The sequence below is a fragment of the Ornithorhynchus anatinus genome, chromosome 18 (genome assembly GCF_004115215.2).
Source record: "Ornithorhynchus anatinus isolate Pmale09 chromosome 18, mOrnAna1.pri.v4, whole genome shotgun sequence".
NCBI classification, from domain to species: domain Eukaryota; kingdom Metazoa; phylum Chordata; class Mammalia; order Monotremata; family Ornithorhynchidae; genus Ornithorhynchus; species Ornithorhynchus anatinus.
In genome coordinates this window covers 40248853-40273203 of record NC_041745.1, presented here as the reverse complement: position 1 = coordinate 40273203, position 24351 = coordinate 40248853, and the positions used below count along the sequence as shown (strand labels likewise).

Sequence of the window (24351 nt, the reverse complement as noted above, 5' to 3'; positions counted from 1 at the left end):
TTGCCGACTCGTCCTTTCCAAGCGAAGCAGCGTGGCTCGGTGGAAAGAGCCTGGGCTTCGGAGTCAGAGGTCATGAGTTCGACGCCCGGCTCTGCCACCTGTCAGCTGGGTGACTGTGGGCAAGTCATTTCGCTTCTCTGTGCCTCAGTTCCCTCATCTGTAAAATGGGGATTAAAAGTGTGTGAGCCCCACGTGGGACAATCTGATGACCCTGTATCTCCCCCAGCGCTTAGAACAGTGCTCAGCACCTAGTAAGCACCTAACAAATACCAACGTTATTATTAGTCCAGGGTTCCGCACACGGTGAGCGCTCAATTCATTCAATAGTATTTATTGAGCGCTTACTACGTGCAGAGCACTGGACTAAGCGCTAGGAATGGACAATTCGGCACCAGATAGAGACAATCCCTGCCCACTGCCGGGCTCACAGTCTAATCTACAGTGAGTGTTCTATCAATACGACCGAATGAATAAATGAAAAAGGGGATGGGGCGGGAATCTCAGTCTGGGAAGGCCTCCTGGAGGAGGTGAGCGACTTAGAGAAGCAGCGTGGCTCAGAGGAAAGAGCCCGGGCTTGGGAGTCAGAGGTCATGGGTTCGAATCCCGGCTCTGCAGCTGTGCGACTGGGGGCAGGTCACTTCACTTCTCTGTGCCTCAGTGACCTCATCTGTAAAATGGGGATTAAGATTGTGAGGCTCACGTGGGACAACCTGACGACCCTGTACCTCCCCCAGCGCTTAGAACAGTGCTCGGCACATAGTGTTGTTCTATTTATTGACTCTATTTATTGCCATCGTTCTTGTCTGTCTGTCTCCCCCGATTAGACCGTAAGCCCGTCAAAGGGCAGGGACTGTCTTTATCTGTTGCCGACTTGTTCATTCCAAGCGCTTCGTACAGTGCTCTGCACAGAGTAAGCGCTCAATAAATACTATTGAATAGTAAGCGCTTAGCAAATACCAACATTATTATTATAATTAAAATGGGGATGAAGACTGGGAGCCTCACGTGGGACAACCTGATGACCCTGCATCTCCCCCAGCGCTTAGAACAGCGCTCTGCACCTAGTAAGCGCTTAACGAATACCAACATTATTATTACCGGACGGGCTGGTTGCGGAAGGAGGTGGAGGTGGTGGACTGGGTCCGGCCGGCCCGGCTGGACCTGCGGCTGTCGGCCATCGGCGGCGGCGGAATGTTTGCCCGGTCGCCATGGAGACGGGGGGCGGCGCCATGGCGACGGGCGGCACCATGGCGACGGGCGATGCCGTCGCCATGGAAACGGGAGGCCCCGCCTCGACCAACGCGCGTCTGATTGGCCGCCGGGGAGGGCGGCGGGCGGAGCTTAGTGGCCGGGATGGGGGGAGGGCGGAGGAGGCGGGGAGGGCGGAGGAGGCGCAGGAGGAGGGGCGGAGGCCCCGGCGGCCCCGGCCCCGGCCCCTCCCCGCCTGACAGTGTCCGGGCCTGCGGGCGGATGGATGGGGCACCTCCCGGCGGCGGCGGCGGCGGCGGCTGTAAGTACCCTCCCCCCCCCGGACCCCGGACCCGATGGGCTCAACCCTTCCCTCCCCCCCAGCTTCCGGGGAGGGGCGCTGCGGGGCAAGCGCGGCCCCTCGTCCCCCCATCGGCTGAGGGGATGCGGCTGGCGGCGCCGGGCGCATGCGCCCCCCTGCCACCCCCCCCCCCCCCCCCAGGACCGGTCAGGCCGCCGCGCCTGCGCGCTGGAGACGGCGACGAAGGCGCGCGCAGCCTGTGAGTCCCGTCCCCCCTCCCCTTCGGCGCGCGCGCGCGCGGGAAGGAACGGCCTCGCCGCCTTGTGGGGGGGGGGGGGTGGGGAGGACTTGGGGTGTGAGGGGACGGGGCGGGGCTGCGGGGGAGACGCCTCCTGAGCCCCCTCCTTGGCGGGGAGGGCCAGGGAAGAGGCAGCACTCACACCCACACCTCCTCAGGCGGCCCTTTCCCTGAGGGACTGCTGCCCTCCCCTAGTCTGAGGGCAGCCCAGTGCCTCCCCAAAGACGCCATGAGGGGAAGTGGGTAGAGTTGGGGGCTGCCCTTGCCCTTGATTTTTACCCTCATCCACCCCAAAGGGGCCCCAAGGGTGTCAGCAGCCCAGGTCCCTACTTTTTAGGGCGACTTCCACCTCCCTGAGGGGAAGTGGGTAGAGTTGGGAGCTGCCCTTGCCCTTGATTTTTACCCTCATCCACCCCAAAGGGGCCCCAAGGGTGTCAGCAGCCCGGGCCCTTACTTTTTAGGGCGACTTCTGCCTCCCTGAGGGGAAGTGGGTAGAGTTGGGGGCTGCCTTTGCCATTGATTTTTACCCTCATTCCCCCCCCAAAATGGGCCCCAAGAGTGTCAGCAGTCCAGGACCATACTTTTTAGGGCGACTTCCGCCTCCATGAGAGGAAGTGGGTAGAGTTGAGGGCTGCCCTTGCCCTTGATTTTTAACCTCATCCACCCCACAGAGGGCTCAAGGGTGTCAGCAGCCCAGGTCCATACTTTTTAGGGCAACTTCCTCCTCCCTGAGCGGAAGTGGGTAGAGTTGGGGGCTGCCCTTGCCCTTGATTTTTACCCTCATCCACCCCAAAGGGGCCCCAAGGGTGTCAGCAGCCCAGGTCCCTACTTTTTAGGGCAACTTCTGCCTCCCTGAGGGGAAGTGGATAGAGTTGGGGTCTGCCTTTGCCATTGATTTTTAACCTTATCCACCCCAAAGGGGCCCCAAGGGTGTCAGCAGCCCGGGTCCTTACTTTTTAGGGCGACTTCTGCCTCCCTGAGGGGAAGTGGGTAGAGTTGGGGGCTGCCTTTGCCATTGATTTTTACCCTCACCCCCCCCCCCCCAAAATGGGCCCCAAGAGTGTCAGCAGTCCAGGACCATACTTTTTCGGGCGACTTCCGCCTCCATGAGAGGAAGTGGGTAGAGTTGGGGGCTGCCCTTGCCCTTGATTTTTAACCTCATCCACCCCACAGAGGGCTCAAGGGTGTCAGCAGCCCAGGTCCATACTTTATAGGGCGACTTCCTCCTCCCTGAGGGGAAGTGGGTAGAGTTGGGGGCTGCCCTTGCCCTTGATTTTTACCCTCATCCACCCCAAAACTAGGCCCCAAGAGTGCCAGCAACCCAGTCCATACTTTTTAGGGCAACGTCTGCCTCCATGAGGAGAAGTGGGTAGAGTTGGGGGCTGCCTTTGCCCTTGATTTTTACCCTCATCCACCCCAAAGGGGCCCCAAGAGTGTCAGCAGCCCAGAACCATACTTTTTAGGACGACTTCGGCCTCCATGAGGGGAAGTGGTTACAGTTGGGGGCTGCCTTTGCCACTGATTTTTAAACTCACCCTCCCCAAGGGTGTCAGCAGCCCAGGATCATACTTTTTTCAGCAGCCCAGGACCATACTTTTTAGGGTGACTTCCGCCTCCCTGAGGGGAAGTGGGTATAGTTGGAGTCTGCCTTTGCCATTGATTTTTACCCTCATCACCCCCAAATGGGCCCCAAGAGTGTCAGCAGCCCAGGACCGTACTTTTTAGGGCGACTTCCGCCTCCATGAGAGGAAGTGGGTAGAGTTGGGGGCTGCCCTTGCCCTTGATTTTTAACCTCATCCACCCCAAAGGCGCCAAGGGTGCCAGCAGCCCAGGACCATACTTTTTAGGATGACTTCCACCTCCATTAGGGGAAATGGGATACAGTTGGGGGCTGCCCTTGCCATTGATTTTTACCCTCATCCATCCCAAAAGTAAGCCCCAAGGGTGCCAGCAGCCCAGGACCATAGTTTTTAGGGTGTCTTCCACCACCATGGGGGGAGGTGGGGACAGTTGGGGGCTTCCTTTGCCATTGATTTTTATCCTCACCTATCCCAAAGTAGGCCCCAAGGGTGCCAGCAGCCCAGGACCATACTTTTTAAGGCATCTTCAAGGGCGGGCACCCCGGGACCCTATGTTTATCCCTGGGAACGGGTTCTTGGGGTGCAGGGTGTCGGTGTTGATGGCCTCAGGTCTCCATTAACCCCCCTCTCTCCTCTGATCCAGATGGTGTGGTGGCTCGGTTCTCCCAGTGCTTGGCTGAGTTGCGGACTTGGTTGAGAACCAACTGGTTGAGGCTCCATCCGGACAAGACGGAAGTGATGCTGGTAGGCCCCGGGGGTGTGGGGGTGGGGGGATCCCCGCGTTGGGGCCTGTGGGAGGGATAATCCTCTTTTCTTCGTTCACCAGAGAGACTGAGAGATCCGGCCTCTTTCATTCATTCATTCGGTCCAATTTATTGAGCGCTTCCTGCGTGCAGAGCACTGTACTAAGCGCTTGGAAAGTACAATTCAGCAACCAATAGACACTCCCTGCCCACAGTGGGCTCACAGTCTAAAGTAATAATTATGGTATTTGTTATAGAAGTATAACGTGTGTGTGTAGGTATATATATAGTCTAGAAGGGGGGAGACAGACATCAAAACAAGTAAACGGGCATCAGTAGCATCAATATAAATAGACTCATTCATTCATTCAGTCGTATTTATTGACTGCTTACTGTGTGCAGAGCACTGTACTAAGCGCTTGGAAAGTACAATTTAGCAACCAATAGAGACAATCCCTGCCCACAGTGGGCTGACAGTCTCGAATAATAATTAAGGTATTTGTTCTAAAAATATAATATATAGAGATAGAGAATCTAGAAGCGGGGAGACAGACATCAAAACAAGTAAACAGGCATCAATGTAAATAAATAGAATTATTCACGCATTCAGTGTATTTATTGAGCGCTATGTGCAGAGCACTGTACTAACTGCTTGGAAAGTACAGTTCAGCAACCAATAAAGACAATCCCTGCCCACAATGGGCTGATAGTCTAGAAGGGGGGAGACAGACATCAAAACAAGTAAACAGGCATCTATAGCGTCAATATAAATAAATAGAATTATAGCTATATTCACATCATTAATAAAATAGAATTGTAAATACGTACATATATACACACACAAGTGCTGTGGGGTGGGGAGGGCAGGTAGAGGAAAAGGGGGATTTAGTCTGGGAAGGTCTCCTGGACGATGTGAGCTTTTAGTAGGGCTTTGAAGAGGGGAAGTGTGCTAGTTGGCGGATTTGAGGAGGGAGGGCGTTCCAGGTCACAGGACGTGGGCTAGGGGTCGGCGACAGGACAGGTGAGAATGAGGCACGGTGAAAAGATTAGCACCAGAAGAGTGGAGTGTGCGGGCTGGGATGTAGAAGGCAAGAAGAGAGGTGAGGTAGGCGGGGGCAAGGTGATGGAGAGCTTTGAAGCCAATAGTGAGGAGTTTTTGCTTAATACAGAGGTGGATAGCAACCTCTGGAGATTTTTGAGGAGGGGGTGACATGCCCAAAACGTTTCTATAGGAAGATGATCTGGGCAGCGGAGTGACCTATAGACTGAAGTGGGGAGAGACAAGAGGATGCTGATGCAGTCATCCAGTTGGGATATGTTGAGTGATTGGACTGACATGGTAACGGTTTGGTTGGAGAGGAAAGGGCGGATCTTGGTGATGTTATGAAGGTCAGATGGGCAGGTTTTGGAGACTGTTGGGATATGTGGGTGCATGAGAGAGCAGAGTCAAGGATGACACCAAGGTTGCAAGCTTGTGAGACTGGAAGAATGGTAGTGCCGTCCACAGTGATGGGAAAGTGAGGGAGAGGACAGGTTTTGGGAGGGAAGATGAGGAGCTCAGTCTTGGGCAGGTTGAGCTTTAGGTGGCGGGAGGACATCCAGGTGGAGATGTCCTGAAGGCAGGAGGAGATAAGAGCCTGGAGGGAGGGAGAGAGAAAACAGGGGGAGGAGATGTAGATTAGGGTATCATCTGTGAGGAGATGATAGGTGGAGAGCGAATGAGTCTCCCAGGGAGTGAGTATAGATGGAGAAGGTGGCATGGTGGCATGGCGAGACTGGGCTCCACTATTGGGATTCTGCAAGTTGGCTGAGGCAAAGTGCAAGAACGTCTAAGTAGCTTTTAAGGATGGTAGTTCTTGAAAAATTAGCAAATCGCAAAGAAAGTTGGATACTGGCCTTGGCAATGGAAAGCCAGAGGTTCTGACTACTGTAGGTTGCCATTTTTAAAAAGCACGGGTAAAAGTAACCCCAAAAGGACCATCTGAGTGAGAGCAAATTTACCCGAGTATTTTGGAGAAGGGAAATCATTGAATTTTCTTTTCTTCATTCTGCCCAATAGACCAAAAATTTTTAAAGTAATTTATTTTTCAGGCCAAATTAGTAATTTTGGAGCTGTCATGGTTTTCCTCTAGCCATTTGGTTTGTAAAAGTGGCAGAGAAAGAATGGTTCCCTTTTTTTTTTCAGATTAGTATCCATTTTGGAAGATTTTTGTAAATACTAAAAGGGAAAACGTTTTGAAATGAGAATAGTCGTGTAGCTTCCCAGAACCAAATTGAGCCATTTTCTATCCAGCGATGTTATGACTCCAGCAAGCACCAAAATAGCATCTCAGTTTTAACACCGTGAACCATGTTTTCTTCGTTCCCATAGGATGTACTTTTGGGGATTCGTATTAGTATATGCCTAATAATGACTGAGTTTTTGCCCATATTATGCTTTTCTCATTTTATGCCCTAGTCTAAAAGGGATATTTTCATTTATTTAAAAAATCGCAAGAGTTATGCACACCTTACACATATACGCTTGCTCACAAACACCTACAAACTTGCATACGGACTCATCCACAGACATACTAAAACTCGTAAGCCTGCGTTACCCACAGACTCACCCACACCACAGTTAGTTGAGCTGGGGTCCGAGCCTCCCGAACCCCCGGACAGCCGGAGCCCTGTTGTACCGCCCATCTGTGAGGAGGAAGGAGTAGGGCTTGGACTTTGGTGGATCTGTTAGATGCTGCTGAGGAAGGGAAAGGAAACCAATCAGTGAGTGGTGCAAGCTCACTCGATTCTGCAGCATTGCACGTTTTCACTCCACATTTGGGCTAGAACGTTATTAGGGAAGGAGAGAAAGAACAAACGGCGGGAGCCTTTTCGGGCTTGGCGTGCCGCGTGGCTAGAAGAAACTGCAGGTTATGTGGGGTCGCAGCAGGTGTCCATCTTTCACTGCAAGAACACAACCCTTCCATTGGAGGACAAAAATAGGTGTAGTGGCCAGGGCGTCTAGGGGACCCATGGCCTTAGGGCGGTTTTTGGCCGGCACCTCCCCTCGGGTTGATGTTGGGTTTCACCTCTTCCCAGGAAGGGGAACCTCGGTACCAGCTCCCCTTTTAATGCAGTACTGGTACCTCCATCTACTGTTGCCTGTGCTAAAAGATGTGCTTTCTAAGCTGGCTGGAAACTGACCAGTGGCCACTTTGGACTTGACATGACTGACAGGAGAGCACACCGTTCTCCCGCCATGCTGGGCAACCCCTAGCTAAGACAGCAACCCCGAAGGGAGCCATCTAGAGTTTTTATTTTTATAAATATATGTAAATTATGATTCTTCTAAAGTGCTATGTGCCAAGCACTGTTCTAAGCACTGGGGTAGATTCAAGTTAATTATGTGTATATATGCATATATGTGTGTCTATAATCAGTACCCATATATGCATAAAAAATTTTGAATGGTATTTAAGCACCTACTGTGCGCCAAGTACTGTACTCAGTGCTGGGGTAGATATAAGTTAATCAGGTTGGACCCAGTCCATGGCCCACATGGGGTTCGCAGTCTTAATCCCCATTTTACAGATAGGGAACTGAGGCACAGAGAAGTTAAGTGACTTGCCCAAGGTCACATAGCAGACAAGTGGAAGAGCTGGGATTAGTACCCGAGTCCTTCTGATTTCTAGGCCTGTACTTTATCCACTAGGCCATGCTGCTTCTCTATATATGGCTAAAAGTATGTAGCTGAGTCCATATTTCATGAATAGGGTAGGTGACAGTATTTACATTTAGGGAATGGGATGATGTTAAAAAAAACAAACCCTAGCTTCAGAGTAAAAGAGTTAAAAAAATGATAAATAAGTCAAATAAAACGGAACATGCCAAAATGAGGTAGCTTTAGGCTGTTTAATGCGTTGACCAAATTCAGGTTCCCATAGTATTTTTTATCATCTCTCTAATTTTGTTTATTCCATAAACTTCACGCCTCCCACTCAGCACCATCACGCAGATAATGGGTATTTCATTTATGTATTTATTAATCATATTTATTGAGTGCTTATTATGTGGTACAGGGCAGGACTAGCCCAGCTCCCTTAAAGGAGTGTGTCCCCCACTGCTAAGACAATGTGCAGGAGGGTAAGCAGATTAAATTTAGGGGTCATATACCCCTGCTACAGGCTGCCAGGATTTTGTTGTTGTTGCTGCCCAAAATCTCAATGTTTTCAGTGTTTGCTGAATTTGAAAAGCAAAGAGTTTCAGAGGCTTGTAGCTACCACTGAATAACTTTCTGCTGAGTTTGTGATATCGTGTTGAAAATTGTTCAGTTGTGCTATGATGAGGTAGGACAATAAATTGGTAACTTGCTGCTATTAAAGGTTTCGAGTAACATGGTAATATAATCATAAATTTGTATTTTGGTATAGTAGTAAAAGTGACTGCTTAAAACATGCTAATACTCTGGATCGTTAATAAGGTTAGGGAAAGTGTGAAGAAGTCAAAAGTGAACATTTAAAAGAATTGGAATCAGCACTTTTGCAGTGTCATTTGACTAAAACACGGTAATAGTGTGGAACATTAATATGCTTAGGGATTGAAGGCATAGGGGAGTCAAAAATGAACACTTAAAAGCATTGGAATCAGCACCTTTTTTTTCCTGCTACAACTTTTGTTTTGACTTCCGACAAGACTGTCAATCTGGATAACATTTAAAAATCCGAAAAAGAAGTAACTTAAAACAGGTCATTTGCTTTTAGGTGCATTATTATGTCTTTTCAGTGATCTCAGGATCTGTCTGCTCATCCTAATCCTCAACCTATTCTCTTTCTAACTAGCTATCCTTTAATTATGCCACCCCAATTTTAACCCGATGTATCTGTATTTAACTAAATGCAAAGAAGACTTTCCTGGGACCCGTTTCGTTCCGTTCCATGATCTCATTGCTTACTTACATAGGTGCCAAAGAAATTCTTTGTTTCCTGCATAAAGAGAGGGTAGTTTCCCCATTCTTTGAATTTTTTCTTCCATGAATCCCCTTCTCTGAAATCTTACTATTTTGGTGTACTTTCTCTTTGGAAGAATGTGGTCTAATTTTTTAAAAAAATTGCAAGAGTTATTTTAGGATTACCTTTTCACCTGTTAGTAACTTGTTATATTAAACTTATCTGCAGTTGAGGCAGGAATGGGCAGGGCTAGTTGGGCGTTTTTCTCTTCTTATCTCCTCAGCAAACTGAAAAGGAGGTGGAGGCTCCAAGTTAAACAGGGATGTCAGGGAAGCACCAGGAAATTTTGAAATACTGTAAAACCTCACTCAGATTTAAGGAAGGAACAGAAAGGCCCATCTTAATTGGTGCAAATTCCAGATTGATGAAAAACATCAATTTGCCCCCAAACACCCCGGCCTCCTCTGTAAACTCTGGGAGTCCTGTGCTGACTGCTCTGCCCCGCTCCCCTCCATTCATTCATTCAGTCCTATTTATTGAGCGCTTACAGTGTGCAGAGCTTTCGGGCTGGGCTGGTTGTTCCGCTGGCAAATCCAGCTCATCTTTCTGGCTGCACCGTTACTGTCTTCTCCCTGATGAGGCCCCGGACGGGCTGGGCAAGAAGAAGAGCGACGGGGACCTGAAGCCAGAGAGCCGGGGCACGGTGAAATGAGATGTAGCTGAGGCCGTGTCTCCCCCTTCTCCACGCCCCTCTCACGACCTGGGGCTCCGAACCCTCTAGGAACCCCTTCTCAGTCGGCCCGAAGGACCAGTGCAACCTTCCCACATTATTATTATTAGTAATATTAATTATATTTATTGAGCGCTTACTGTGTGAAAAGCACTGACCACTATTGGGACCAACAGCAAGAAGGAGGCACATGAGGAGGCATCGATCAGTCATGTTTATTGAGTGCTTACTGCGTGCAGGGCACTGTGCTAAGCGCTTGGGAGAGTACCACACCTGGCAATATAACGGGCACATTCCCTGCCCACAGAGAGTTTACGGTCTCGCTTCCCCATGGGGCACTGTCTGGCTTACTGCAAATTCCAAATCCACAGCGTCTGAAATAATGAGGATTTATTGAAAAGTGGTAAGATAGAATTTTAATGTTGAGTTGGAGCCCGCTTCTCTGTATGTACAATGCTGTGGTCACAATCCAATTAGAACACCTTCTGGTGGAGACCCAAACCTCGAGGGCAACAAAATTACCATCCTTTCCTACCTTTAGTTTATAATGCTTTTTTTCTTAAGCAGTTTTATACCTTGTTCTGAGGCATATAATTATAATAAAGCAGAAGCCACATGACTTAGTGGATAGATTACGGCCTAGGTAGTCAGAGGCACCTGGGTTCTGCTCCGGGCTCCACCACTTGTCTGCTGTGTGACCTTAGGCAAGCCACTTGACTTCTCTTTGCCTGTTACCTCATCTTTAAAATGGGGATTAAGACTCTGAGCCCCTTGTGGGACATGGACTGTGTCCAATCTGATTAACTTGTGTCTACCCCAGCATTTAGAACAGTGCCTGGCACGTAATAAGCACTTAACAAATACCATTAAAAAAAAAAAGAAGCTAGATTTGTGGTACCCATTGAGGGTGTGAATATTCAGACTGCTCCTGCTGTGTTGGTTCATGCTCCTAAGTGGAAAAAGTTATCCTAAGCTCACACTGTCCTTGCACAGCCAATATAGAGCTTACCGGCACTCACCCTGAGAAGCAGCGTGGCTCAGTGGAAAGAGCCCGGGCTTGGGAGTCAGAGGTCATGGGTTCTAATCCTGACTCCACCACTTGTCAGCTGTGTGACTTTAGGCAAGTCACTTCACTTCTCTGTGCCTCAGTGACTATCTGTAAAATGGGGATGAAGACTGTGAGCCCCACTTGGGACAACCTGATCACCTTGTATCCCCCCAGCGCTTAGAACAGTGCTTTGCACATACTAAATGCTTAACAAATACCATCATTATTATTATCATTATTATTAAAAGCCAGCTTGACATTATTCCGTATCCCACCGGCACTCCCCCCAAAATGGAGAGGCCAGTTTGAGAGCACTAATTTAGAATGGCGGTTCTCAGTGGATTTCGCCCAAGGACTTTGTGGGCAGCTGACTGAATTGAGGGAATCCTTTTGCCACCTGATAAAATTTCACAGGTCCTGTCACATTTGAGTGAATTTCCCTTTCACTGAACATCCTATCTGTAGGCCTCCCCTTCCCACGCAACCTCAGTTGCCAGGTACCGTTCCTCAGAATATCCCACCCTGTTTCCTGATCCGTTCTTCCTTCCACCCAGTCCTGCCCGTCGCTTTTTGCCTTGAACCAGGGTGGACACTAGTTGGGTAAACCCATAATGATAAGAGAAACTGCAGGCCTTGGTGGGAGTTCAAAGGAATTGGTTTGTCAACAAATAGATTTTCAGAAACTATAACCCCATGTTAAAACATTGGCCTCCCCACACTATTTGAGAAACTAAACTCATCCCTCTAGCCTGTGGACAGGGAACATATCTAACTGTTGTATTATTGTTATTATGGTGTGTAAGAGCTTACTATGTGCCAAACACTGTTCTGAACGCTGGGGTAGATACAAGGTTAGGTTGGACACCGTCCCTGTCCCACATGGATCTCACAGTCTTAATCCCCATATTACAGATGAATTAATTGAGGCCCAGAGAAGTGAAGTGACTTGCCCAAGGTCACACAGCAGACAGGTGGCGGAGCTGGAATTAGAACCCAGGTCCTCTGACTCCCCAGCCTGTGCTCTTGCCACTCGGCCATGCTGCTTCTCTAAGCACGTGTATTCTCCCAAGCACCTAGTACAGTGCTGTGCTCATAATAAGCGCTCAAATTCTACTGATTGATAATTCATAAAATAAGAATAATATGTAGTTGCTGGTAGAATTGCTCTTGCAGATTGGGGTTGGTTAAAACTGTTTTCCTTTCTCTGTCTTTTCCCCTGCTCTTCTTTCTGTAGAAAATGTGCATCAGATCTTTATGTTTAATTGGTTTACAGACTGTCTGAGGAATCTTTTCCTGTCAAATGGCCAGGTAACGTTAATTCATTTAGCAGCTTCTTCATTTATCTGCAGTCTTTGGTTGCACAAATAGTTTACCCCGGAACTCTCTTGGTAGTTGGGGAAGCCTAAAAAAGGAGGAACTCAAACTAAGAAGGCACAAAACAATAAAACGGCAACCTAAGCTAGCTTAATTCAAGAGCTTTTAGTGGCTACAGATTACTTTCTCAGTTTACCGCCCCAATATACATGAAATTATGTTCATTTATTTGAAGGCATTTTGACATGCTGCCGGGGAAACTGAATAATGATTTCCAAATTTAATCGTGTAGCAAGCTGCTTTCTGGCGTTGAATAGAGGAAACAGGATCAAGTGAAAACCACTGTTATTTTCTTCAACTCGGCAGTACCTTCTAGCTTTTCTTTCCGGTTTTAACACATTGTCTCAGCCCCGCCTCAACCTTTCCTCCTTATTGACGCTTGCCTCTGCCTATAAGTGAATTTCTGAGTGGAAATGAGAGATGTTTTGTGGCGCTGACAGTTGTCGATGCTGGCAATCTCGGGCACTGGCACGTGCCCTAATTGGCAGGGGCCAGCCGAGGCATAAAATAAACTCACAGCAAACCATTTGACAGTTGGAACGAGTAGCACTCCAACAATACAATAAATCAAGCGATACCTTCAGCTCTTTAAAGGCCAGTAAAGAGTGCATCGCCGGGATATTTCCAGGCCCGGTGGCCCAACGTCAGGCATAACATAGTAAGCGCTTAACAAATACCAACATCATTATTATTATTATTATAAGGTTGCGGTGCCACGGTTTTCATTTGGGTCCTTCCCGTCGGTGGGGTAATTAGCAGCGATTTTCAGGGGCGCAGCCCCTAGGTCAAGGGTTAGGGAAGCAGCGTGGCTCAGTGGAAAGAGCCCGGGCTTGGGAGTCAGGGGTCATGGGTTCGAATCCCGGCTCTGCCACTTGTCAGCTGGGTGACTGTGGGCAAGTCACTTCACTTCTCTGTGCCTCAGTTCCCTCATCTGTAAAATGGGGATGAAGACTGTGTGCCCCACGTGGGACAATCCGATTCCCCTGTATCTACCCCAGTGCTTAGAAGGGTGCTCTGCACATAGTAAGCGCTTAAAAATACCAACATTATTTAATTAATCCCGGCCCCACCACTTGCCCGCTGTCTGACCCTGGGCAAGGCACTCGACTTGTCTGCGCCTCAGTTCCCTCCTTTGTAAAGTGAGAAACGAGCCCCACGTGGGTCAGGGACGGCATCCAGCCCGATTTGCTCGTCTCCACCCCAGCGCTTAGTACAGCTCCTGGCATGTAGTAAGCACTTAACAAATATCATCATTATTATTATTCTAGCCCTCCCCTCGAAAGAAAAAAATGTCCAATTTCCTCGGCTCCACCTTTTGCCCCCAAGGCTGGAGATGCGTCCAGCTGCCGGGCGGTTCTGCCGAGTTATTATTATGGTGATGATGATGGTATTTGTTACACGCTTACTATATGCCAAGCACTGTTCTAAGCTCCGGGGTAGATACAAGGTTAATCAGCTTGTCCCACCGGGGAGCCGGGGAGGGGCTCACAGGTTTAGTCCCCATTTTATAGATGAGATAACAGAGGCCCAGACAAGGGAAGTGACTTGCCCAAAGTCACGCAGCTGACAAGTGGCAGAGGCGGGATTAGAACCCACAACCTCTGACTCCCAGGGCTCTTTCCACCTAGCCACCCCGCTTCTCAAGCCACACAACTTCCAATGTGCCAAGCTCTGTTCCAGGCGCCGGGGGTAATAATAATAATAATGATGGTATTTGTTAAGTGCTTACTATGTGCCAAGCACTGTTCTGAGCGCGGGGGGAGATACAGAGCGTGGCTCCGTGGCAAGAGCCTGGGCTTGGGAGTCAGAGGTTGAGGGTTCTAATCCCAGCCCTGCCACTTGTCAGCTGTGTGACTTTGGGCAAGTCACTTGACTTCTCTATGCCTCAGTTACCACATCTGTAAAATGGGCATTAAGACTGTGAGCCCCACGTGGGACACCCTGATTACCCTGTCTCCCCCAGCGTGGAGAAGCAGCGTGGCTCAGTGGAAAGAGCGCGGGCTTTGGAGTCAGGGTTCATGAGTTCGAATCCCAGCTCTGCCACTTGTCAGCTGGGTGACTGTGGGCAAGTCACTTAACTGTGGGCAAGCACTTAACTACCCCAGCGCTTAGAACAGTGCTCGGCACATAGTAAGCGCTTAACAAATACCAACTTTATTATTAGTAAGTGCTTGACAAAAGCTATTATCATTATTATTTTCCGATTAGACTGTAAGCCCGTCAATGAGCAGGACTGTCTTGATCTGTTGCCGATTTCTACCTTCCAAGCGCTTAGTACAGTGCTGTGCACATAGTAAGCGCTCAATAAATACAGTTGAATGAATGAATGGCCCAAGGTCACGCAGCAGCCAAGGGGTGGGATTAGAACCCACGACCTCTGCCCTTTAGACGGCGAGCCTGTTGAGGGGCAGGGAGGGCCGCACTGTGGTGCCGAATTGTGCAGCGCCCCGCTTGTAGCCAGTGCTCAATAAATACGGTTGGTTGAATGAATGAATGAATGAATGGATGCTGAATGAATGAATGACTGGATGAATGAATGACTGAGTGGATGATAAATGAATGAATGACTGGATGATGAATGAATGACTGACTGGATGATGGATGAATGACTGACTGGATGATGGATGGATGACTGACTGGATGATGGATGGATGGATGAATGAATGGATGAATGAATGAAGGAGCTTTGGCCCCTCTCCTCCTCCCCCCGCCCCCGGCGCCAGGGCCCGGCCTCGCGCTTTCCCCTCCGGGCGCAGGCGCGGCGTCGCGAGGGGCCCGGGCGGGGAGGGAGGGAGGCGGTCGCGCGCTCCCCTCCGGCGCAGGCGCAGGAGCGGCGTCGCGCGGGGCCGGGGGGGGGGTGTGTGTGGGGGGGGGGGGGGTCGGTCGCGCGCTCCCCTCCGGCGCAGGCGCAGGAGCGGCGTGGCGAGGGGCCCGGGGGCGGAGGGGGGAAAAGGCGGTCGCGCGCGCGTCGTCCGTGCCGTTCCCTGCGCGCGTGCGCGCCCCCGGCTGCGGCGTCGACTGCGTTCGGCGGGAGCTGAGGCGACGACGACGACGACGACGCCCCGAGCCCCGCCGCCCTGCCCGCCGCCCCCGCCGCCGCCGCGGCGCCTCACATCCGGGGCCCGCCGGTGACCCGGCCCCCCCCCCCCCCCCGGACCCCCGCCCCCCGCGGAGATGTGACCCGTCAGTCCGGCAAACATGGCGGAGGTAAGGCAGCGGGGGCCCCTCCCCGCACCGGGCCCCCCCCCCCACACCTGTTGCCCCCCCGCCCCAGCCCCCCCCCGGGAAAGGGCAGAGGGAAGGGCCGGCACGGGCCGTTCCTGCCCCGGCCTCCAACAACAAGTTTGTGGCCCGGCCCTCCCGGGGAAGAGGACCGGACCGGACTCGACTGGGCCGGGGCGGGGGGGGGGGGGGGCTTGCTGTGTGTGTCCGTGTCTGCTTTTTGGGGGTGCGTAGGTGTGGTTTTTTGGGGAGTGCGTGAGTTTGGGTTTTTGGGGTGTATGTGCTTTTTGGGGTGTGTGTGTGTGTGTTTTGAGAGGTGTGTGTGTTTTGGTGTGTGTCTGTATGTGCCTGTGTTTTTTGGGGGGGTGTGTGCTTTTTGGGGGGGGGTGTTTTCTGAGGGGGATGTGTGATTTTTTGGAGGTGCGTGTGTGTGTTTTGAGAGGTGTGTATTTTGGTGTGTGTGTTTTGATGTGTGTGTCTGTTTTTGGGGGGGGGGGGTTTGAGGGGTGTGGGTGATTTTTTTGGGAGTGCGGGTGTGTGTTTTGAGAGGTGTGTGTGTTTTGAGGTGTGTGTCTGTGTTTCGGGGGGGGGGGGTTTGAGGGGGGTGTGAGATTTTTTGGAGGTGCGTGTGTGTGTTTTGAGAGGTGTGTGTGTTTTGATGTGTGTGTGTTTTGATGTGTGTGTCTGTGTTTCGGGGGGGCGGGAGTTTGAGGGGGGTGTGAGATTTTTTGGGTGCGTGTGTGTGTTTTGAGAGGTGTGTGTGTTTTGATGTGTGTGTCTGTGTTCTTTTGGGGGGGAGTTTGAGGGAGCTGTGAGATTTTTTGGGTGCATGTGTGTGTTTTGAGAGGTGTGTGTGTTTTGGTGCGTGTCTTGTATCTTTTGGGGGGGGGGGTTGAGGGGTGTGTGTGATTTTTTGGGGGGTGCGTGTGTGTGTTTGGAGAGGTGTGTGTGTGTTTTGGTGTGTCTGTGTTTTCGGGGGGAGTTTTGAGGGGTGTGTGAGATTTTTTCGGGGTACGTGTGTGTGTTTTGAGAGGTGTGTGTGTTTTGGTGTGTGTCTGTCTTTTTTGGGGGGGTATCAGAGGTGAGTGTGACTTTTTTGGGGGGTGCGTGTGTGTGTTTTGAGAGGTGTGTGTGTTTTGGTGTCTGTTTTTTGAGGGGGGGCGTTGAGGGGTGTGTGTGATTTTTTTTGGGGGTGCGTGTGTGTGTGTTGAGAGGTGTGTGTGTTTTGGTGTGTGTCTGTGTTTTTTGGGGCGGGGGTTTTGAGGGGTGTGTGTGATTTGGGGGTGCGTGTGTGTGTTTTGAGAGGGGTCTGTGTGTGTTTTTTGAGAGGTATGTGGGTGTTTTGGGGGGAGTGTGTTTTTTTGGGGGGGTGTTTTTAGGGGATGTGTTTTGGGGAGGGGGTTGAGGTATGTGTTTTTGGGGGGTTGTGTTTCTTTGGGGGGGTGTTTTGGGAGTGGTGTGTTTTTGGGGGGGAATGTGGGTAGTTTTTGAGGTGTGTGTGTTTTTTTTGGGGGTGGTGTTTGTTTTTTTGGGGGGTTAGGGGTGTGTGTTTTTAGGTGTGTGTGTGTGTTTTGGGGGTCGTTTTTGAGGTGTGTGTTTTTTGGGGGGGTGGTGTTTTTGGGGGGAGGGTTTGGGGTGCATGTGTGGGGTTTTTGAGGGGTGTGTTGTGTCTGTGTATTTTTTGGAGGGGTCCTGCCCGGGGAAAAAGTTGCCACCACCCCCCCACACCTCACGTCCAAAACTCAAGTTGACCCGCAGAGTCCTCCGCCCCCTCAGGCTTAGAGCAGGGCTTAGCAAAGGGTAAGCACCGCCACAGATCGTTTATTATCCGTCCTCTGGGATGAAATGCTTCCTCTTCCTCAATCTCCCCTCCCCGTCTGGAAAAAGGGGGTCGGGGGCTGCCCGGGTCCAGGACCTGGGAGGGAGGCCCGCAGGTTCACCGGGAATCCGCCTTGGGAAAGGGCTTCAGTTGGCTCTGTAATCGTTGGTCGTTTGGGGAGGGGGATAAAAAATGCTTTAAATATTTCAGGAGCTTCTGCTGAGCCTCCGACACCAGCGGTCGGTGGGAAAACTATTACACCAGTGGTCGGTGGGAAAACTATTACCTAAGACTTCCCCCCCCCCCCCCAAGTCCCTTTTTTCCACACCGTAGATGGCATTCATTCATTCAGTCGTATTTATCGAGCGCTTACTATGTGCTGAGCACTGGACTAGGCGCTGGGGATGGACAGTTCGGCAACAGAGAGAGACCGTCCCTGCCCGACATCAGGCTCGCGGTCTAAATGGGGAAACGGACAACAAAACAGAATAAAGCAGACTGCGAGCCTGTTGTTGGGCAGAGATTGTCCCTCTCTGTTGCCGAATTGTATTTTCCAAGCACTTAGGCCACTGCTCTGCACACGGTAAACGCTCCATCAATATGATTGAACGGATATTGGTAAATGGAAGACAGTGGCTTTGTTTTTCTCCCCCCCCCCCCCCCCACCACATCTTACCCCGGCCCCCAACGTTTGGGCCGAACGGGGGGCGGTTGGGGACCGGTGGGCGCTCGGCCCACCCCCAGAACCATTTCCTTGGAGCCCAGACCTGAAGTTCCATCGTTTCCGTATCATCCGAGGCAAGGAGAGGTTTAGGGCTTTTTAGATATGACACAGCATATGGTATCTTTATCCACCGTACGTGGTCCGTGTGATTTGTAAAATAGTGAAATTGTTCATTTGGAAGTCCTTTAAGGTAGGCCTGGAGAGTAGCGTGAGCCAGAGATGGACCGTTTTGCTGGAATAATGTTGGTATTTGTTAAGCGCTTAACTGTGTACCGAGCACCATTCTAAGCGCTGGGGGAGATACAGGGTAATCAGGTTGTCCCTTGTGAGGCTCACAGTATTAATCCCCATTTTACAGATGAGGGCACTGAGGGTCCGAGAAGTGAAGTGACCGGCCCAGAGTCACACAGCTGACAGGTGGCGGAGCCGGGATTAGAATCCATGACCTCTAACTCCTAAACCCGTGCTCTTTCCACTGAATCACGCTGAAAAGGACTGTATTGGTCCCCTGTGGCACTTTTTAAAGCTATTTCCTCGCCTCTTCCACCTCCTGCGGAGGCTGGCGTTGAACCAGTAGGGTACACAATTCCAGCGATGTTATGTGGTGGTTGTTACAGTGAATTTACATCTTGTAGTACGTCAAAGAGGCAGAGTTTCCCACTCTGCTGTCTTAGTTTTTCCTTCGGATTACATTTCGTTTCACTCGTAGGGAATGAATTTTGTTTGCAAGACAGAAGAAGAGTAAAATGGGGACAGATTAGGTGGTGTCTTTTGTAATATTTTTTGCAGGGATGTTAGAGGGTCACGGGCTTCGCGACCGGATTGGGAGTCAGGGATTGAACTGTAATCCCGGCTGGGTTTCTTACTCCCTCCTAGGAGTCTAAGGCTGTATCCCTTTTCCTTTTCCCTCAGGATAATAACTGTTCCTTACAGGCTTTGCAGTGATATTATGAAGATCAGTCAACCACAGTCATTGAGAGTGCCCATCGAGTGCCTGGCACCGTACTAGATTTTTCCTGGGCTCAAGGAGTTTGTAGTCTTTACTGAGAGAATATTTTTGAAGTGCTTTGAGTGCTGAAAAGTAAAACTCATAACTACAAGGTAATATTACTGTTACTGTGTAATAGCAAAGAAGTCTACTGCATGGGAAGCAAAAATGAAACTGATGAAAACAAAAATGAAACACCACTCATTTTAACTTTAGCACTGGGTAAAGTAAGAGATGTTAATGAGGGAACCTGCACATTTAATTTTATTTGTAATCTAAAATGGTAACCGTGACTGTAGGTTTTAGGGCGTTTTTTTAATTAGAAATGAGAGAGAAAAAAATATTTTAGGTTTTATCCTTTAGGCCACTGTTTTAGTGGTGCATTTTTCCTCTGCCTCTTGTTTGAATGTTTTGGAATGAAATTTGCCATTTCCTTATACTAAAGGGTAATGTGAGTGCTAAAATTCCTGGCAAGATTTTGCTGAACTTTACTGTTATTAGTCTCCTAGTTGGACCTTATTTCATTTTTTCTAGATTTGTGATATACCCTTCAAATACTTATACTTTATTGACTGTGCAGTAAAAATATCTCAGTCTGTGCCCTACATAAAATCTAGAACAGATGAAGAGGTCGATGAGGAAAAGTTAGTAAAATTCAGTTGCCCATAACTAGGGCAATTTTCGGGAAGGGTAAGTGGCGCTTTTGTTGATAAAATTTCAGCTCTTGGGAAAACAACATTGGCCGTACATAGATTTCAGTGTTGGCTTCATGTGAGCACTCATTTCTCATGTGAACCTCACTCATCTTTCAGCTAATCATGAATATCTAAGAGTTTGTGGAAAGGTAACTCAGATGCTAAATTATGGAGGGCTTTTACTGAACCAGGGGTCAAAAAAAGCAATGAATTTGAAAAAAAAAATCTCCATTTCTGCATTCATATGATGAACATGTTAAAAAAAAATACTCAGTGCTTCTGTATTTTATAACACACCGTATTCTTACTTAATACATTTTTTTTTCAGTTGTGTTTGCACATCTTTTGAGTTATATGTTAGGGAAATAGCGTGGCTTAGTGGAAAGAGCACAGGCCTGGGAATCAGAGGACCTAAACTCTAATCCTGGCTCTGCCACTTGTCTGTTGTGTGACCTTGGGCAAGTCACTTAACTTTTCTGTGCCTCAGTTACCTCATCTTTAAAATGGGGATTAAGCCTGTGAGCCCCATCTGAGCATAGACTAACCCAGATGATCTCGTGTCTACCCCAGCGCTTAGCGTAACGCCTGACACATAGTAAGTGCCAGTGTTTTTGAGATTTGCAGTTGACCCTTTTAAATATCAATAACAATGTAAGAAATAAGTTTTTATTGGTTAATTTACATTACATTAGCTGATCAAAAAATTGTGCAAGAAATGTGTTTTCATAGAGGTGCCTATAAGACCAATATTTTGCTTATTCCTGATTATGTCTGTCATTGCTGTGAGTGGGTGCGTCTTCAACGCACAGTGGGGACACTATTCATCCCCCTTTCCAACCACTTTTAGGCCTATATTTCACTCATCATCATTGATTCCTTAAATTGATGTAAACATTTTTAATAGCTTCTAAAGCAAAAGCTTTCGAGTCTCTGCCTTTGAGGTATATGACTGTACGGCAATGGAGTTCCAGTTGAGGAGGAAAAAACGTTGAAAAAAGCATTGTGGATTTCCCAAGGGATGAGTTGGTCAGACTCCCTTAGCGTAGCGCCGGAGACATAGTAAGTGCCAGTGTTTTATGGAGTGCTTACTGTATGCAGAGCACTTTTTTCTTTAGTGGTATGCACTGTACTAAGCGCTGGGGTAGATACAGGCCGATCAGGTTGAACACAGTCCGTGTCCCACATGGGGCTCACAGTCTTAATCCCTATTTTACAGATGAGGAAATAGAGGCATAGAGAAGTGTAATGACTCGCCCAGGGTCACACAGCAGATCAGTGGCGGAGCTGGGATTAGAACCCAGGTCCACCGACTCCCAGGCCTCTGCTCTACCCACTAGACCATGCTCCTTCTCTCTGTATTTAGCACTGAATTAAACACTTGGGAGAGTACAATAAGAAGGGTAAACAACACTCAGTATTTGAGATTGGGCAAGCACAAAATGGACCTCATGCTTTCAAAATGTCCTAACCCCAAAATATCTATTTAGAATTTACAGCTTAACTCAACGTATTGCTTAACTTTCACATTACTTTGGTTACATGAGGCTCTTTTTGAACCAGGCACGTCAACCGTGCATCAATTATTTGAAGAACATTTCTCATCTCCGAATAGAAAAATTGTGGAGAAACTTGTCTTTGTTCCCTTCCATCCCTCATATCCATTCAGTCGGTTCGCCTACACACCACCGTCGTGCCTTGTTAGGTTTCCTGTCGAGCTTTTTTTTTTTTACAGAGGAGAATCACATCGATGCTGCTGCTGGTCTTCAAAGTTTCTCCGGTAGCAAGTGAGGGTCCAGTGTCCTGCCATTACATGGAGAGCAAGCGTCGGTTCACTAAACATCATCTGGGGCATCAGGGAATAATAGTCATTTCACTGGGTTATTTTTGCATCTTTTAACTTTATTTTTGCATGCTGCCAAATCCATGGAAGTTGTGAGAAAAACAGCTGCAGAAGGGAGTCCAGCCTCTATTGGGGAGGCGTAGGAAGAGGAAAAACTTTGGGGACAAAATATATAAAATTGGATTATTTCAACGCAATGTAGATGCCAAAAACTTCCAGACTACAGCTTGAATTGCCCATCCTGCTTAATATATGACCACAAATTCTATTCCAAAAAGGAGAAAATGTTGAATAGCATGTCAGCATAGATTTACATTATTTTGATAGGTCATAAGCTCCTCCTGGGTAGGGATCGTGCCTTCCCACTTGTATTGCGTGCACCCGAGTGCTTAGTACGGTGCTCTGCACACAGGAAGAGCTCAAAAGATACCATTGATGGGTTTTTATTTATACCTTATATGTGTGTGTAGTTTTACATTTACAGATATGTGTAGCTTTCCAAGCACCTTATGCCGTGCTCTCCGTAGAGTAAATGGCATTGTCGATGATGAAGATGATGCCTCCAAATTGATAATCTTTATGAGCTACAGTGTAACCTTTTAAACAGTCATTTTAAAACTTGGATCTGAAGAATGGCAGTTGTAGTACATAATCCCTGTTACACATTTACTTTAAATGATTCCATTAAGTCACGAACTATGTTTTTTCTCAATCATATAAGAGCTCAATATATGGTTAGGTTTATGATCAACCATGATCACCAGCCCTTTTTCTGTTATACTGCTACCGGATTAAGGTTTCCACATCCTGTAGTTCCCCTCTCCACCCCCACCCTAAGTGTACTCCCTTGTTCTTGTCCCTGTTGAATTTCATCCTGTTTTGTAGGGCCATTTTTTCCAGTTTATCTAAGTCACTTTGAATTGTATCCCTGTCACGCAGAGTGTTAGCTGCCCTGCCCAATTGGGTAGCAATTCGATGAGCGTGTTCTCAATTCTTTGTCCAGATCGTCAATAAAAACGTTGAATAGAACCAGGCCTAAGACAAATCCCCGTAGGGTACCGATGAGTGCATCCCCCTAGGTCGACACCGAGCCATTGACGATTGCTTTTTTGTGTGCAATCTTTGACCCAGCTGAGCACTCACTTTCCAGTAGGATGGTCAAGATCCAGTTGGACAGTGAGGATTGCAATGTAAAGTGGAATCGAAAGGCTCATCGCAGTCTTAGATGGGTTCCATATATTGCTGCCCCTTTGCAGAGCTTGACTTTGCTCCAAAGTCATTACTGGGAAGTCCCAGCTAGGATGCTTAAGATCAGAGAAGACTCAATCAACCAATCAAATAGGTTAGGGAGTTGGAAACTTCTACTTCCATCTGGTACTCTCCTAGCTGGCTCAAGCTGGGAAGGAACCATTCCGAGGTTTTTCCGTGAGAAAGATAAAGATCCAGTGTACCTGAAACAATTTTCTCATCACAGAGGGTGTTGGATCCTTCCCAGTATCATAAGTTCTTCTAGCTGGTTGCCAACTGTTTGATCATTTATTCCAGCATCTTTCGTGGGATCGATTGTTAAACTGAGTGACCTGTACAGCCGGGGTCTCCCCGCTCCCCCTTTCAGAGTTGAACACGTTTACCCGTTAGAATCACATCTCCTCCAAGAGACCTTCCCCAATTAAGCTGTCTTTTCCCCTACTCCCTCTCCTTTCTGCATTATCTTTGCACTTAGATCTGTACCCCTTAAGCCCTTGATATTCATCCCACCCTCGGCCCCACAGCATTTATGTACCTATCTGTAATTTTAATGTCTGCCTCCCCCTTTAGATTGTAAACTCCATGTGGACAGCGAATGCGTCTACAAACTCCCTTGTATCGGGCTCTCCCAAACGCTTAGTTCAATGCTCTGCATAGGGTGAGAGCTCAGTAAATACCACTGATTGATGGATTCAGTTTTTTCAGGGCATCTCTCATTTTCCTCCAGTTCTCAAACATAATAGCTCAAGACTCTGCAGTATCATCTTCCCATTAAAATATCCTGGAAAGTGTCAACAGAACTTGCTTTAAATACAAGGGGTCTTTTAAAATTATTGTTTAAATCCGTTTTACAAGCCCCTTCCTGTGTTCTGGACTTTCCAACTTTCCATTCCAAGTGGAACTTGCTTTATCAGTTTACTTTTGTGGATCTCTTTTGGAAAGACAAATGAGAGAAAATTTTGAAGTCTCTTTCGCAGTCATCTATTGATTGTTTTCCCTTCCTCTCTGTTGAACGTTTCCCCTTGGACTCCTCTTTTGCTTAACTTAGTCAAGTCAGTTCTTTTTGTTTCCTTTTATTTTAATCTTGTGGTAGCTGCATCTCCTTTCCAGTTTTTGATTATTCTGATCTCGCCCCTACATAGTTGTGCTATTTCTTTGTACTCCTTTTAGTGATCTGGCCCAGTTTTCACTTTTTCCCTCTTGCATGGCAGATCCCTCAAGTCCTTGGTTTAGCCAAATGCACATTATTACTCTACTTGTCTTCCCTCTGCATTGGCATCTTTGGTTATTGAGTCTGAAGAACCACTTTTTTGTTTTTGGGCGGGCGGGAGAACAGAATTCCTGTGCTGCTTCCACTTTCCTTCCACTTTCCTTCCACTGGGTCTTCCTCCTAACAATCAGTCATATTTATTGAGCACTATTCTGTGTAGAGCACTTAGTGCTTGGGAGAGTACAATAATTAGTAGACATTAGCCAGGACCCCAACCAGACTAGATTCCATTCCCTGTCTGCCAGTGACACCGGGGGTATTTGGGTAATAATAATGGTACTTGTTAAGCGCTTACTACGTGTCAGGTCCTGTTCTAAGTGCTACTGGCCCAGAGCAAATCAAAGATATGCCACAGCAA

At 48.5% G+C, this 24351-nt stretch overlaps 2 protein-coding genes across 9 annotated transcripts in view; one reads left to right on the top strand and one right to left on the bottom strand.

The window, feature by feature from the left end:
- Positions 1-1202, bottom strand: part of DNAI4 (dynein axonemal intermediate chain 4) — a 42651-nt gene extending 41449 nt beyond the window's left edge. The window contains exon 1 of the mRNA XM_029046789.2: positions 1099-1202. Coding sequence (XP_028902622.1) covers positions 1099-1178 — 80 coding nt within the window. The 5' untranslated portion in view covers positions 1179-1202. The remainder of the gene's footprint in view (positions 1-1098) is intronic.
- A 2808-nt stretch (positions 1203-4010) lies between these two features.
- The window catches only part of MIER1 (MIER1 transcriptional regulator), a 63697-nt gene continuing 43356 nt past the window's right edge, over positions 4011-24351 (top strand). For 4 of the 8 annotated variants that reach the window (XR_003766016.1, XM_029082966.1, XM_029082960.1 and 1 more), the window contains exon 1: positions 4011-4111. Coding sequence is in view for 6 of the 8 variants with exons in the window: in XM_029082966.1 (XP_028938799.1) it covers positions 4106-4111 (6 nt within the window). In the remaining 2 variants the exon portion in view is untranslated. Of the gene's footprint in view, positions 4112-15345; positions 15395-18889; positions 19054-24351 lie in introns of those variants that run through there. The other 4 variants (XM_029082963.2, XM_029082962.2, XM_029082965.2 and 1 more) reach the window with 3 other exon arrangements.